Consider the following 17,953-nt stretch of genomic DNA (forward strand, 5'->3'; position numbering starts at 1 on the left):
CAGTTATTTCTTTGCTGTTTTCATTCTTCCCATTTATTGATTGTCTCTTTGGAATTCTGTTATTCATACCTTGGACTTCCTGGATTCATTTTTTTTTTTTTTTAGTTTCACATTTTTATTTAAATTCCAGTTGGTTAACATACAATGTAATGTTAGTTTCAGGTATAGAATTTGGTGATTCATCACTTCCTATAATACTCAATTCTGCTCACAACCAGTGCCCATTTAACCCGTCCACCCCACCCAACCTCCTCTCCAGCAACCCTCAGTTTGTTCTCTATAGTTAAGAGTCTGTTTTATGGGTTATCTCTCTTTTTCCCTTTATGTTCATATGTTTTGTTTCTTAAATTCCACGTAGGAGTGAACTCATACAGTGTTTTTCTTTCTCTTACTGAATTATTTCACTTAGGATAATACTCTCTAGTTTCATCCACTTTGTTGCAAATGGCAAGATTTCATTATTTTTAATGGCTGAGTAATATTCCTGTGTGTGTGTGTGTGTGTGTGTGTGTGTGTGTGTGTATGTATACACACACCCCAAATATTCTTTATCCATTCATCAGTTGATGGACATTTGGGCTCTTTCCATAACTTGGCTATTGTTGATAATGCTGCTATAAACATCAGGGTGCATGAATCCCTTCAAATGAGTATTTTTGCATCTTTTGGGTGAATACCTAGTAGTACAATTGCTGGGACATAGACTAGCTCTATTTTTAACTTTTGGAGGGACCTCCATAGTCTTTTCCAGAGTGACTGCACCAGAGTGTATTCCCACCAACAGTGAAGAGGGTTCCCCTTTTCTCCACATTCTTGCTAACACCTGTTATTTCCTGTATTGTTATTTTTAGCCATTCTGACAGGTCTGAGGTGATATCTCACTGTAGTTCTGATTTGCATTTTTCTGATAATCAGTGATGTTGAGCATCTTTTCATGTGTCTGTTGGCCATCTGGAAGTCTTCTTTGGAAAAATGTCTATTTGTGTCTTCAGCCCTTTTTTTAATTGGGTTACTTATTTTCTGAGTGTTGAGTTTGATAAGTTCTTTTTAGATTTTTGGATACCAACACTTTATCAGATATGTCATTTGCTAATATCTTCCCCCATTCCATAGATTGCCTTATAGTCGTTGTTGATTGTTTCCTTCACTGTGCAGAAGCTTTTTATCTTGATAAAGTCCCATTTTTGGGACTGATAAAGTTGATTTTTGCTTTTGTTTCCCTTGCCTCCGGTGATGTGTCTAGTAAAAAGCTGCTACAACTGATGTCAGAGGTCATCATCAAAGAGGAGTTTGATGGTTTCCTGTCTCACATTTAGGTCTTTAATCCATTTTTATTTTTGTATATGGTGTAGGAAAGTGGTCCAGTAAACAGGATTGTTTGTCTTTCCTAAACACTCAAAGAGTCCCCTTTAATATTTTTTGTAGGGCTGGTTTAGTGGTCATGAATTCCTTTAATTTTTGTTTGGGAAATTCTTTATCTCTCCTTCTATTCTGAATGTTTGCCTTGCTGGATAGAGTATTCTTGGTTGCAGGTTTTTTTCTTTCAGTATTTTGAATATATCATGCCACCCTCTTCAGGCCTACAGAATTTCTGCTGAAAAATCAGCTGATAGCCTTACGGGATTTCCCTCGTAATCACCTGTTTTCTTTTGCTGCTTTTAAAATTCTCTCCTTATCACTGCTTTTTGCCATTTTAATTACTATGTGTCTTGGTGTGGATCTTCCTGGGTTGATTTTGTTGGGGGTTCTCTGTGCGTCTTGGATCTGGATTTCTGTTTCCTTCCCCAGATTTGGGAAGTTTTCACCTATTATTTCTTCAAATAAGTTTTCTACTCCCTTTTTTCTCTCTTCTCTTTCTAGGATCTGTACAATGTGAATGCAAGCACTTGATGGTGTCACTGAGGTCCCTAAGTCTATCTTCTTTTTTAATTTTATTTTATTTTATTGAAGATTTTATTTATTTGAGAGTGAGAGAGCACAAGAGGGGAGGGTCAGAGGGAGAAGCAGACTCCCCGCCAAGCAGGGAACCCGATGCGGGACCCGATCCTAGGACTCTAGGATCATGACCTGAGGCGAAGGCAGTCGCTTAACAAACTGAGCCACCCAGGCACCCCCTAAGTCTATTCTCATTTTGTATTATTTTTTTCTCTCTCCTGTTCAGGTTGATTGGTTTCCATTATTCTGTCCTCCAGATCATTAATCTGTTTCTCTGCTTCCTCTAGTCCACTATTTATTCCATTTAGTGTATTTTTAATTTTCGTTATTATTTCTTCATCTCCGATTGGTTCTTTTTCGTGTTTTCTGTCTGTTAAGGGTCTCATTGAGGTCCTCCACTCTTTTCTCAAGTCCACTGAGTTTTTTTGTGACCATTGCTTTAAATTCTCTATCAGGTATATATATTACTTCATTACATTTAGTGCTCTTTCTGTAATTTTGTTCTTTTATTTGGAACAAAGTCCTCTGTCTCCTCATTTTGTAAATCTGTGTCTGTTTTTATGTGTTAGGAAAATCAGCTACACTTCCTGCTCTTGAAACTAATGGCCTTATAAAGAGGAGGTCCTGCAGTGTCCTGCAGTGCAATGTTCCCTGTTTACCAGAACCTGGCACTTTAGGAATGTCTCTTATGTATGTTGTGTGTGCCCTGCTGTGGTGGCTGAGTTGTATTTACCAATAGTCCAGTTGTATGCAATGGCTCTCTTTCCTTGTGGGCAGCATTTGTTCCCTATGTTAGTGGACAATCTGCAGCCACCTTGCACTTGAGTTGAGTCAGACTAAATGTTTGCCAGAGATGCAGTAGCATTGAACTGCAGGATTGTTTGTCCCCAGCCCACCTTTGTGGCCAAATTCGATCTGCTGTGTCCCCTGGGCAGGAGTCACTCTGGAGTTGTGCTGGCCTCTCTCAGTGCTGCTTGTGCACTGCCAGGCTCATGGTAGTACTTTGGATGGCCTCTCCAGGGTTGTATTAGAGGGGGCAGGTCCGCAGGAGAACACAGGGGTGAGGTGCCCTAGGTCAGGAAGCTCTGCTCAGGTCTGCTTGGGAGGGGCCTATAATGGAGGCTTGTCTATGGAGGGCCATGTCTATTGGAGAATGCGGGGGCAGGGTACAGTGTTAGCAAGTGAGATATCAAGTGTTGGCACTGTGTTGGTCCCCACAGGTGTTCCTGTGTCTAAGCTGGGGGGCAGGGTGGGGGGGAAATGACACTTGTCAGCTCTTTTGTTCTTGGAGATATCTCCCCCAAATCCCTGCCCCTCCAGCCTTCATTCTCAGATAGTAAACAAATCTCCATCCTCTACAAGCCAGGTGTTTTTCAAACTGCTGCCTCTATGCTGTATCTTAGTGGGGCTGTTTCTTGCACTATCTTTTTAAGGGTGGGGACTTGGTATCCTCCTGTCCTCCAGGCTCTCCCAGCTCTTCTAGAGTCCATCCTACTGACTTTTAAAGTTCTAGGCACTAAGCCCCGGTGATTGTAAAGACTCACAATTCGGCCCCTCTGGTTTTCGAAGCCAAATGTTATGGGGGTTTATTTTCCCCATGCAGGTTCTCCATGTGTGGTGTGCCTGGTGTGAGGGTGTGTTTCTTTTCCCTCTCTGTACTTGCATTGTCCCTCCTGGGGACAATCCTGTGGGTCTGTTTAACTCCTGTCTGTGCCTCTGCCCTTCCTACCCTCTTCAACGTGGCCTCTTCTCTATGTTTAGCTGCGGAGAATCTGTTCTGTCAGTCTTTGGGTCATTTTCTGGGTTATTTATACTGATGTGGGTGTTATCTAGTTGTATCCATGGGATGAGGTGAGCTTAGGGTCCTCCTACTCTTCTATCTTCTTCATATTTTTCATCTTTAAAAGCCCTCTTACCCTCTTATTATTCCTTTGTAATGTTATAGTATTTCTATTTTATGGACAGTCTGCTTGAATTATTTTGAAAATACTGGATATTTTTTAAAGGTCCATCCTATGCCCTAAATTATTGTGTTTCATCCAGCATCGGTTTTTGTTTACTTTAGTCTTTCTTTTCATATTCTGATTCTTCCTTACATTCCTGATTTTACTTGATTACCCATTATTATTAAAGACTGAACTAAGTCACTTGTATGAATTTGTCCCACAACTATGTTTGTAGGTCGGTTTTCCTGTGAGACCTCTGCCCTGTGTAGTGTGATGAGGCCACGTTTGCTGTCAGATTTCACTACCGCATGAACTGATGGGAAGCTGGCTGTCAGACATGTGCTTGCAAAATGCCCAATATGAAGGCTTGTAAGCCGGGGCACCAAATTCCATAAAAGCCTTTGCTAATCCCAGAAGGTTCATTCCACAAAGGAGGCCTCAGTTTTGCATGTTTTTCTTGGACATTGGAATCCCAAGTGCTGGGGTATGGGAAAAAGAGGTGTGTACTGTAGCTCTGTACGTAAACCTTCATTTAATCTTCTGTTCAGCCACATGTTTCACTTTCAACTCTGAATCCAGCATCTCATGATTTCTAACAGGCAAGTTGTATCTCCCCTCTGTGGTACATTCATCACTCAACATATTCTCACATGCATTCCAGCTTCCAGAAATTGTTGAACTCTCATACAGTTGTGAACAGATCCTGTCTTTTCACCCTTAGATGGTGTGGTGAGGTATACTCCTTTTTCTACTTCTATTCTTTTATTTCGATGAGTCTTAGGGAAGAGGAGGAAAGGCTTAAGTGCATGGTACATCGTTTTGAACTAGTAGTTTGCAGTTGATTTTACTTTGTTGTTTCTTGATGGAAATACAGTTTAAGTTAAATAGTTACTCCCTCAGTCACTCCCACAGAATTGCTCAGTTGCAACCATCACCACCAATGCTGTACCTGAGGAATTTAAGGTTCATTGAAGTTTGTTCTTGTTTAAGATTTATTTGTTTTAGAGAAAGAGTACATGTGTGGGGGAAAGTGCAGAGGGAGAGCATGAAACCCAATGTGGGGTTCTATCCCAGAACCCTAAGTTGTGACACTGAGCCGAAATCAAGAGTCGGACACTTAACCGACTGAGCTACCAGGGTGCCCCATGAGGTTCACTGAAGTTTAAGGATATCAGACAGACTGCGATTGAGTGATTATAGATTTGTACTGGGAAACTAAGGAGGATTCTAAGATTAAACAACAACTTACTCTGAAATTGTTCTCATTCATTCTGCAACATTTAATAAATATCTAGAATGGGCCAAGTACTAGGATAAGTGTTGGAAAAGTGGGATATAAAGGTGAAAAAGGTATAAACCTTACCCTTGACAATAGCATAATCTGGTGAATAACTTGAGTTTATGTAGCATTTTGCAGTTTATAAATCAATTTTAGCTATGGGGGACTCTTGACACTTAGTGATTTACCATTCACAGTTTTAACTACTCCCAAGGAACTCCAGTGATTCATGACATGAAATAATTTATTCATTTACATAGGTACAAATTCAAATCACATGTACTGCAAGACTGTGTAGATGATAGGGCTGTTTGAGTGGTGAAAGAGCAAAGTTGGCTCTTGCGGAATTGTGAAATACCTGTGTGCATACTGTATATAAGTTCATGGCCATATTCTTGAGCCATCTGAACTTGATAGGATTACAAACATGAAATGTTTTTTTTCCCCCATATCATTGCCTTTAACAAAGTTCTTGCAAGTCTGTCTTCTTCTCACTAACATCTCAGGTAGATTCTGTATTTTTCCAGACCCTTTCTATTGTTATAGAGTTTTGTGTAGTCCAATTTAAAATTTGAATCTCATTTCTTCCAATCCCCCAGCTCAAGTTTGAACTCTGCAAGGTTACTGAGAGAGGAAGAGAGTGCCTGGTTGTGTTGTTACCCTTCTCTTCCCTCTCTTTTGGTTCTGGCTCTTTCTTTGTGGTGTGCGGGATGGAAGGAGGAGGAGTGCCTGGCCACTGCCCTAGTCCCATGTGGTTGTTGCTCCTGCAGCTAAGACATGATTAACTAGGCATCAACACCCTCTTTGGGGGTAAGCATCCAAAAGTTGGCTCTCTCATGGTGTACAAAAAGAGATTCTCTGGGGGAAGTCCTTATTAAGTAGTCCTTTGATTTGAGAGATCAGCTTTGGCTTGCCCCCTCCAAACCCCTTCAGCTCCATCCCTGGTGACTCACCTCCAGTCTCTTGGTGTCAGATGAGGTATCACCAGGGAAGTACAAGCCCATTTACTTGATTCTATATCCTCCCATAAGAGGCTGCTTCAGGGCTCCACTCTTTCTGTGCCATTGGCTTTTCTAACCTTCTGTGGTCTCTTTGAGTTTCATTTCTCACTTCTAAAATGGGCACAGAAGGTCAATGAATAAGTCTGCCACAGAAGAGATGTACAATTGAAAATGAAATGCTGGTCCGCCCTTCCTATAGGTACCCTCAGTCTTTATGAGAAATTCTTTCAGAACCCTCTGCAATTTGGAATTGGGAAAAAAATTCACCCATTCATGGTCTGGAAGAGGGTAGAAATGATGCAAGAATCTAGCCAGCATTTTTTTTTTTTTTTTTTTTTTTTTTTTTTTTTTTTTTTTTTTTGTGGAGAGCTTGCTTTATTTTTACATTTGGATCCTACTTGGTGATTGAGTCAACAGTCTATTATACATTCTGCTATATATGTAGTCACATTAATTGGGGACTTAACAAATGCTTGAATATTTAGGGCTGTATTTTCTCAAGGTGTGGTTTATAAATGACCTGTATTTAAATCTTTTGGGGAGGAAGTGGAGGGAAGATGGCAGAGGAGTAGGGGGCCCTTGTTTCATCTGGTCCCTTGAATTCAGCTAGATATCTATCAAATCATTCTGAACACCTGCAAACTCAACCTGAGATCTAAGAAAAGAATGGCTGCAATTCTACAAATAGAAAATTGGCCACTTTCTGCAAGAAGAAGCGTGGAGGTGCAGAGAAGTGAATCAGAGGCGTTACATTGGAAGATAAACTGCAGGGAGAGGGAGACTCTGTGAACCGGCAACTGGAAAGTGATATAGCAGCAGAGCATAAAATCGGAACTTTTAGAAGTCTTTTCGAATGAGTGACATCTCTGCCTAAAGAGGTGTTCAGGTGGTGAAGTGGGGCAGAAAGTTAGGTAGGACAGTGTGATCTCAGGATCCTCAGGTTCTCAGAAAGAACAGGGGTGCCTGAGTGCAGCAGAGTTCCCAAGCATTGGAATGGGAAAGCCAGCTACAGTTAGCGAGCCCCACAGGGGCCTCTCCGCTAGGTGTTGCCATAAAGCTCAAACTGCAGCACAGTCAGGTGGCTGCTCACCAGGCAGGGGCCCAGCAAGCAGCAAAACCACTGCGAGACCCTACTCTTTCCAGTGGGAGGAGCTGTGTGGGTACATACAGGATTGAGCAACAGCTCCTGGAGCAAGGGCCCAGAAAGCAGTGGGGCCATGGGGAGAACCCCCCACCCTCCCCTGGGAGGATGGGCGAGGGTGTGTACTGCAGGATTCTGTGGAGTTTGGCGCACACAAAAGTGATTGCCTACTTCTCCCTGAGGGTGCACTGAAGAGTGGGGGCCACAATCATTCAGCTCCGGGGCTGGAGATCAGGGTGCCACCATTTTTGTTTTTATTTTTTTTCATCCTCTAAAGTGGCATGAAAATCCTTCAGGGAACAGAAGCCACTTAGAGCAACCAGAAACAGCTTACACTGAGCCAGGCCCCCTGGCAAGAGGTGGTGCAAGTCTGCCCAGGCAAAGACACCTAAGAATCAGCACAGCAGGCTCCTCCCACAGAAGATCAGCAGGAACATCAGGCAAATACCAAGTTTATGGGTCACACAGAACTGAAGAACTTCTGCACTAGGGGAAAATAGTATATAGAATTTGAGGTTTTTTTCTCATGATTCTTTAGTCTTTCAATTTTAACTTTTTTCTTTTTTTCCTTTTTAACTAGCTTCTTTTATCAACTCTTTAAGTCTTTTTTTAATTTTCATTTTTACATTTATATTTGATAGGTATATTCTTCATTTTTGGTTTCCTTTCACTGTATTCAGTTTTATTTTTGTATATATATATGTTTTTCTTTCTTTACAATTTTGGGATCAAGTGTTTTCTAACAGACAAAAATATACCCAGAACCAAGTGTATCACCCTGTTCTGTCTACCTGTTTGATTATATTCTCTCTTGCCCTCCCCTTTTTTTCTTTTTTGGTTTCTGATCTCCTCTGATTTGCCTAGTGTATATTTTGCTGGGGTTGTGGTTGATATTTTTTTTAATTTCTTTTTTATTCTCTTGTTCATCTATTCTTCTCTGGACAAAATGACAGAAAGGAAAATTCCCAGCAAAAAAGAACAAGAGGTAGTAATCACTGTGAGAGACTTAATAAATATGGATATTGGTAAAATGTCAGAGCTAGAATTAAGAACAATGATTATAAAGATACTAGCTGGGCTTAAAAAAGCATAGAAGACACAAGAGAATCCCTTTTGGAGAAATAAAAAAACTAAGACCTAATCAGATTGAAATCAAAAAGGTTATTGCTGAGCTGCAATCAACAATGGAGGCTCTTACTGCTAGGATAGATGAGGCAGAAGAGAAAATAAGTGATATAGAAGACAAAATTACGGAGAATAAAGAAACTGAGCAAAAGAGAGAGAAACAATTACTGGACCATGAGGGGAGGATTCGAGGGATCAGTGATAATATAAAGCAAAACAAGATTAGAATTATTGGGGTTCCAGAGGAAGAAGAAAGAGAGGGGCAGTAGTTTTTTTTGTTTGTTTGTTTATTTGTTTTTGTTTTTGATTTTTTTTGAGCAAATTATAGCTGAGAACATCCCTAGTCTGGGGAAGGAAATAGGCATTCAAGTCCAGGAGGCACAGAGAATCTCCCTCAAAATCAATCAATATAGATCAACACCCCAACATATAATAATGCAGCTTGCAAATTTCAGAGATAAAGAGAAAATCCTGAAAGCATCTTGAGATAAGAGATCCTTAACCTACAAAGGTAGGAACATTAGATTGGCAGAAGACCTATCCACAGAGATCTGGCAGGCCAGAAAGAGCTGACATGACATATTCAGGGTACTAAATGAGAAAAACATGAAGCCAAGAATACTTTATCCAGCAAGGCTGTCATTCAGAATGGAAGGAGAGATAAAGAGCTTCTAGGACAAACAGAAACTAAAAGAATTTGTGATCATTAAACCAGCCCTGCAAGAAATATTAAAGGGGATCTTGTAAGCGAAGAGAGAGCCCAAAAGTAACATTGACCAGAAAGGAACAAAGACGATACACAGAAACAGATGGACTGTCAAAATAATGAGTAGACTTGAAAAAAGTATTCAGGAAAATATTACTGAGAATATAGAATCCCTAAGGGCGGAAATGAGAGCGAATTTGACAGAAATTAAAAATTCTATGAGCCAAATGCAGGCAAAACTAGAGGCTCTGACGGCCAGGGTCACGGAAGCGGAGGAAAGGGTTAGTGAATTGGAGGATGGGTTAATAGAGGAAAAAATAAAAATAGAAGATGGTCTTAAAAAAATCCACGCCCACGAATGTTGGCTACGGGAGATTACTGACTCAACGAAACGATCCAATGTTAGAATCATCGGCATCCCCGAGGGGGTGGAGAAAAACAGAGGCCTAGAAGAGATATTTGAACAAATTGTAGCTGAAAACTTCCCTAATCTAGCAAGGGAAACAAAAATTCGTGTCCAAGAGGCAGAGAGGACCCCTCCCAAGCTCAACCATGACAGACCTACACCACGTCACGTCATAGTGCAATTCGCAAATATGAGATCCAAGGATACAGTATTGAAAGCGGCCAGGGCAAAGAAATTTCTCACGTACCAAGGCAAAGGCATCAGAATTACGTCAGACCTGTCTACACAGACCTGGAATGAGAGAAAGGGTTGGGGGAGCATTTTTAAAGCTCTTTCAGAGAAAAACATGCAGCCAAGGATCCTTTATCCAGCAAGGCTGTCATTCAGAATTGATGGAGAAATAAAGACATTTCAGAATCGACAGTCACTAGCCAATTTCGTAACCACGAAACCAGCCCTACAGGAGGTATTACGGGGGGTTCTATAAAAGTAAAAAGGCCCCAAGAGTGATACAAAACAGAAAGTCACAGCCAATACAAACAAAGACTTTACTGACAACATGGCAGAATTAAAAGCATATCTCTCAGTACTCAGCCTGAACATTAATGGTTTAAATTCTGGCTTCAAACGCCACAGGGTTGCAGATTGGATAAAAAGAAATGACCCATCCATTTGCTGTCTACAAGAGACTCATTTCGAACCCAAAGATGCATTCAGACTGAGAGTAAGGGGATGGAGTACCATCTTTCACGCAAATGGACCTCAAAAGAAAGCTGGGGTAGCAATTCTCATATCAGATAAATTGGATTTTAAACTACAGACTATAGTTAGAGATGCAGAAGGGCACTATATTATTCTTAAAGGAAGTATTCAACAAGTGGATATGACAATTATAAATATATATGCCCCCAACAGGGGAGCAGCAAGATACACAAGCCAACTCTTAACCAGAATAAAGAGACATATAGATAAAAATACATTAATAGTAGGGGACCTCAACACTCCACTCTCAGAAATAGACAGAACACCCTGGCAAAAACTAAGCAAAGAATCAAAGGCTTTGAATGCCATACTCGACGAGTTGGACCTCTTAGATATATATAGAACACTACACCCCAGAACCAAAGAATACTCATTCTATTCTAATGCCCATGGAACATTCTCAAGAATAGACCATGTTCTGGGACACAAAACAGGTCTCAACCGATACCAAAAGATTGAAATTATCCCCTGCATATTCTCAGACCACAACGCTCTGAAATTGGAACTCAACCACAAGGAAAAATTTGGAAGAAACTCAAACACTTGGAGACTAAGAACCATCCTGCTCAGGAATGACTCGATAAACCAGGAAATCAAAAATCAAATTAAACAATTTATGGAGACCAATGAGAATGAAAATACAACAGTCCAAAACCTATGGGATACTGCAAAGGCAGTCCTAAGGGGGAAATACATAGCCATCCAAGCCTCACTCAAAAGAATAGAAAAATCTAAAATGCAGTTTTTATATTCTCACCTCAAGAAGCTGGAACAGCAACAGAGGGACAGGCCTAATCCACGCACGAGGAAGCAGTTGACCAAAATTAGAGCTGAAATCAATCAAGCAGAAACCAGAAGTACAGTAGAGCAGATCAACAGGACTAGAAGCTGGTTCTTTGAGAGAATCAATAAAATTGACAGACCACTGGCAAGACTTATCCAAAAGAAAAGAGAAAGGACCCAGATTATTAAAATTATGAATGAAAAAGGAGAGGTCACGACGAACACCATTGAAATTGGAAGGATTATTAGAAATTTTTATCAACAGCTATATGCCAATAAACTAAGCAATCTGGAAGAGATGGAATCCTTCCTGGAAACCTATAAACTACCAAGATTGAAACCGGAAGAAATTGATTCCTTAAACAGGCCAATTAATTATGAAGAAATTGAGTCAGTGATAAACAACCTTCCAAATAACAAAACTCCAGGCCCGGACGGTTTTCCTGGGGAATTCTACCAAACATTCAAAGAAGAAATAATACCTATTCTCCTAAAGCTATTTCAAAAAATAGAAACAGAAGGAAAGCTACCAAACTCATTCTATGAGGCCAATATTACCTTGATCCCCAAACCAGGCAAAGACCCCCTCAAAAAGGAGAATTACAGACCGATTTCCCTAATGAATATGGACGCCAAAATCCTCAACAAGATACTTGCTAATAGAATCCAACAGTACATTAAAAGGATTATCCATCACGATCAAGTGGGATTCATACCTGGGATGCAAGCGTGGTTCAATATTCGCAAATCAATCAGCGTGATACATCATATCAACAAGAAAAGACTCAGGAACCATATGATCCTCTCAATCGATGCCGAAAAAGCATTTGACAAAATACAGCATCCTTTCCTGATTAAAACCCTTCAGAGTGTAGGAATAGAAGGTACATTTCTCAATCTCATAAAAGCCATCTATGAAAAGCCTACTGCAAATATTATTCTCAATGGGGAAAAGCTGGAAGCCTTTCCCTTAAGATCAGGAACTCGACAAGGATGCCCACTCTCGCCACTATTATTCAACATAGTACTAGAAGTCCTTGCAACAGCAATCAGACGACAAAAAGGGATCAAAGGTATTCAAATTGGCAAAGAAGAAGTCAAAATGTCTCTCTTTGCAGATGACATGATACTCTATATGGAAAACCCAAAAGAAGCCACTCCCAAACTATTAGAAGTTATAGAGCAATTCAGTAACGTGGCGGGATACAAAATCAATGCTCAGAAATCAGTTGCATTTCTATACACGAATAACGAGACCGAAGAAAGAGAAATTAGGGAATCCATCCCATTTACAATAGCACCAAAAACCATACGTTACCTTGGAATTAACTTAACCAGAGACGTAAAGGACCTATATTCTAGAAACTATAAATCACTCTTGAAAGACATTGAGGAAGACATAAAAAGATGGAAAGATATTCCATGCTCATGGATTGGAAGAATTAACATAGTTAAAATGTCCATGCTACCCAGAGCAATCTACACTTTCAATGCTATCCCGATCAAAATACCGAGGACATTTTTCAAAGAACTGGAACAAATAGTCCTTAAATTTGTATGGAAACAGAAAAGGCCCCGAATCTCCAAGGAACTGTTGAAAAGGAAAAACAAAGCTGGGGGCATCACAATGCCGGATTTCGAGCTGTACTACAAAGCTGTGATCACAAAGACAGCATGGTACTGGCACAAAAACAGACACATAGACCAATGGAACAGAATAGAGAGCCCAGAAATGGACCCTCGGCTCTTTGGGCAACTAATATTTGATAAAGCAGGAAAAAACATCCGGTGGGAAAAAGACAGTCTCTTCAATAAATGGTGCTGGGAAAATTGGACAGCTACATGCAAAAGAATGAAACTTGACCACTCTCTCACACCATACACAAAAATAAACTCCAAATGGATGAAAGACCTCGATGTGAGACAGGAATCCATCAAAATTCTAGAGGAGAACATAGGCAGCAACCTCTACGACATCGGCCAAAGCAACCTTTTTCATGACACATCCCCAAAGGCAAGAGAAACAAAAGATAAAATGAATTTATGGGACTTCATCAAGATTAAAAGTTTCTGCACAGCCAAGGAAACAGTCAGAAAAACTAAGAGGCAGCCCACGGAATGGGAGAATATATTTGCAAATGACACTACAGATAAAGGACTGGTATCCAAGATCTACAAAGAACTTCTCAAACTCAATACACGAGAAACAAATAAACAAATCAAAAAATGGGCAGAAGATATGAACAGACACTTTTCCAATGAAGACATACAAATGGCTAACAGACACATGAAAAAATGTTCAAAATCATTAGCCATCAAGGAAATTCAAATCAAAACCACACTGAGATACCACCTTACGCCAGTTAGAATGGCAAAAATAGACAAGGCAAGAAACAACAATTGTTGGAGAGGATGTGGAGAAAGGGGATCCCTCCTACATTGTTGGTGGGAATGCAAGTTGGTACAGCCACTCTGGAAAACAGTGTGGAGGTCCCTTAAAAAGTTAAAAATTGAGCTACCCTATGATCCAGCCATTGCACTACTGGGTGTTTACCCCAAAGATACAGACGTAGTGAAGAGAAGGGCCATATGCACCCCAATGTTCATAGCAGCAATGTCCACAATAGCTAAATCGTGGAAGGAGCCGAGATGCCCTGCAACAGATGACTGGATTAAGAAGTTGTGGTCCATATATACAATGGAATATTACTCAGCAATCAGAAAGAACGAGTTCTCAACATTTGCTACAACATGGACGGCACTGGAGGAGATAATGCTTAGTGAAATAAGTCAAGCAGAGAAAGACAACTATCATATGATTTCTCTCATCTATGGAACATAAGAACTAGAATGATCAGTAGGGGAAGAAAGGGATAAAGAAAGGGGGGGTAATCAGAAGGGGGAATGAAACATGAGAGACTATGGACTATGAGAAACAAACTGAGGGCTACAGAGGGGAGGGGGGTGGGGGAATGGGATAGACCGGTGATGGGTAGTAAGGAGGGCACATATTGCATGGTGCACTGGGTGTTATACACAACTAATGAATCATCGAGCCTTACATCGAAAACTGGGGATGTACTGTATGGTGACTAACATAATATAATAAAAAATCATTATTAAAAAAAATAAAATAAAATAAAAAAAAAAGAAACGGACTTCACAGGTATATACAGAACATTCCATTCTAAAGCAACAGAATACATATTCTTCTTGAGTGCACATGGAACTTTCTCTAGAATAGATCACATACTGGGTCACAAATCAGGTCGCAACTGATACCAAAAGATTGAGATTATTCCCTGCATGTTTTCTGACCACAGGGCTTTGAAACTTGAACTCAATCACAAGAGGAAATTTGGAAGGAACTCAAATACTTGGAGGTTAAAGTGTATCCTATTAAAGAATGAATGGGTCAACCAGGAAATTAAAGAGGAATTTTAAAAATTCGTGGGAATAAATGAAAATGAGAACACAACTGTTCAAAACTCTTGGGATGCAGCAAAGGCAGCCCTAAGATGAAAGTACATAGCAATACATCCTTTCTCAAGAAATTAGAAAAGTCTCAAATACACAAGCTAACCTTACACCTAAAGGAGCTGGATAAAGAATAGCAAATAGAGCCTAACCCAAGCAGGAGATGATAAATAATGAAGTTTAGAGCAGAAATCAATCAAACTGAAACCAAAAGAACAGTAGAACAGATGAACAGAACTAGAAGCTGGTTTTTTGAAAGAATTAATAAGATCGATAAACCCCTAGCCAGACTTATCAAAAAGAAAAAAGACCCAAATTAAGACTTATCAAAAAGAAAAAAAACCCAAATTAATAAAATCATGAATGAAAGAGGAGAGATCATGACAAACACCAAAAAAACACAGGCAATTATAAGAACATATTATGAGCATCTGTATACCAACAAATTAGGCAATCTGGAAGAAATAGATGCATTCTTAGAGACGTATAAAGTACCAAAACTGAAACAGGAAGAAACAGAAAACCTGAACAGAAACATAACCAGCAAGGAAATTGAAGACTTAATAAAAAATCTCCCAAAAAACAAAAGTCCAGGACCGGAAGGCTTTCTGGGGAAATTCTACCAAACGTTCAAAGAAGAATTAATACCTATTCTTCTGAAGCTGTTTCAAAAAACAGAAATGGAAGGACAACTTCCAAACTCTATGAGGCCAGCATTACTTTGATCTCAAAACCAGACAAAGATCCCATCAAAAAGGAAAATTACAGACCAAAGCCCCTGATGAATATGGGTGTAAAAATTCTCACCAAGATATTAGCCAATAGGATCTAACAGTACATTAAAAGGATTATTCACCATGACCAAAGTGGGATTTATCCCTGGGCTGCAAGGGTGATTCAACATCTGCAAATCAGTGTGATACACTACATTAATATTAACTAATACATATTTTTGCAAATGACATAGTAGATAAGGGCTAGTATCCAAGATCTATAAAGAACTTATCAAACTCAACACCCAAAGAACAAATAATCCATCAAGAAATGGGCAGAAGACTGAACAGACATGTCTCCAAAGAAGACATACAAATGGCCAAGAGACACATGAAAAAATGCTCAACGTCACTTGGCATCAGGGAAATCAAAACCACAATGAGATACCACCTCACACATACTGGGTCACAGTCAAATGGCTAAAATTAAGTCAGGAAACAACAAATGTTGGCTAGAATGCAGAGAAAGGGGGGTACCTTCTTACACTGTTGGTGTGAATGCATGCTGGTATAGTCAGTCTGGAAAACAGTATGGAAGTTCCTCAAGAAGTTAAAAATAGACCTACCCTAGACCCAGCAATCCCACTACTAGGTATTAAGCACAAGGGTACAAATGTAGTAATCTGAAGGGGCACGTTCACCCCAATGTTTATAGCAGCAATGTCCACAATAGCCAAACTATGGAAAGAGCTGAGATGTCCATTGACAGATAAAGAAGATACACTATATATAATAGTGTATCCTATTAATGAATGAATATATACACACATATATATATTTACACATATATATACACACACACACACATATATATATTTACACATATATATATACACACACACATATACACACACACATATATATATTTACACACACATATATATTTACACATATATACACACATATATATTTACACACACATATATATATACACACATATATATATTTACACATATATATATACACACACACATACACACACACACACACACACACACACACACACACACACATACTATGGATTATTACTCAGCCATAAGAAAGGATGAATACTTACCATTTACATGACATGGATGGAACTGGAGGGTGTTATGCTGAGTGAAATAAGTCAGAGAAAGACAATTATATGGTTTCACTCATGTGGAATATGAGAAACAGCATAGAGGATCATAGGGGAAGGGAGGGAAAACTGAATGGGAAGTCATCAGAGAGGGAGAAAAACCTTGAGAGACTCTTAACTATAGGAAACAAACTGAGGGTTGTTGGAGGGAAGGAGAGTGGGGGGATGGGGTAACTTGGTGATAGGCATTAAGGAGGCCGCGTGATCTGATGAGCACTGGGTGTTACACGTACCTGATGAATTATTGAACTCTATATCTGAAACTAATGATGAACTATATGTTGGCTAATTGAATTTATATAAAAATAAATACAAAAATCAATCTATTGGGGATAACAGGGGGAAAATGTGAATTCCTAGGCCCTGTGGCCTGAGATTTGGACTCTCAAGCGTAGAGGAGTCATCAAGAATCACGATTTTCAACAAACACTCTCAAATTTTAGAGATACATATTGAAGTTGGACAGCCACTTGTCTTGAGTTCACTACATATTCTCTTATGTCCTCCCAACACCACTGTTAAGTAGTAGGGCTGGTATTCTCCCCATTGTACAGATGAAATCGAGATTCAAAAGAGAATCATGGATTGCTAAATGGCAGAGTAATACTCCACTCAATGCTAGTGATGGTGAATATCACCCTGCCTCATTACTATGCTACTGACCACAATTTCAAGCAGAAAATATCACTCAATTTATCTTTTTTTAGTTAACCAAAGTGATGAATTTATTTTAGAAAATCCATAAAGGTACAAAAATTAACTAAACATATATCCCACCATTCATATATATTAATTTGTTTTGTGTATGTTTTCCCTGTTTTTGAAAAATTAAAATCTAATTATATTTTAATACTTTTTAATAACCTTCCTAAAATTAATGTATTGTGAATTTATCCATCCATTAAACATTTTCTTCAACACTATTTTCAATGGTAATATAGTTGTCTTTGTGGACGTAAAATTCTTTAACCAATCTGTTGTTGATGGACAATTTGATTATTTCAAGTTTTTACTGTTACAAAAAGGAGCTTTGAATGTTAGGCAGCTTAAAAGGGAGTTGGGGCTATATTGTAGGTGTCTAGGGAAAATGAAGTCATTATATTAAAAGTTTACAGGTCTGAAATGATATGGAATATTTCCACAGTCACTAAAAACATGTTGTTTTCTTAACAGGAACAAGACCGTATTGTTTTACTTTAACTTGTTCAGCTGTACCAGTCCCTCTGTGGTGGTGAACCTACAGTGCCCTACCACACAGGTAAGGCAAAAAATGCCTTGCAATCTTGAACATTCTTGGATAAAAGAATCAGCAATTCCATTTGAATTCTGTGTGTGTACAGTTAATGATGAATTTATGGAAGGTGGGAAGACATAAGCATGAGCTCATGTTTGTTCACATACAATCGAAATGAAGGGGGATTAATCATTGTAGCATCACTAAAGAATCTTAGTGATTTTGTTGAACCACCTATTTTTATAAAATGAACAAACTGCTGCCC

General features: G+C 39.3%; 1 protein-coding gene across 1 annotated transcript in view; it reads left to right on the forward strand.

Annotated features, from left to right (window-relative positions):
• Positions 1-17,953, forward strand: part of SLC44A5 (solute carrier family 44 member 5) — a 200,424-nt gene that overhangs the window by 128,910 nt on the left and 53,561 nt on the right. Inside the window, exon 5 of the mRNA XM_008690825.1 lies at positions 17,628-17,712. Within this exon, the coding sequence (XP_008689047.1) occupies positions 17,628-17,712 (85 nt within the window). The remainder of the gene's footprint in view (positions 1-17,627; positions 17,713-17,953) is intronic.

This window comes from Ursus maritimus, unplaced genomic scaffold (assembly GCF_017311325.1).
Source record: "Ursus maritimus isolate PB19 unplaced genomic scaffold, ASM1731132v1 scaffold_12, whole genome shotgun sequence".
In the NCBI taxonomy this organism is placed as follows: domain Eukaryota; kingdom Metazoa; phylum Chordata; class Mammalia; order Carnivora; family Ursidae; genus Ursus; species Ursus maritimus.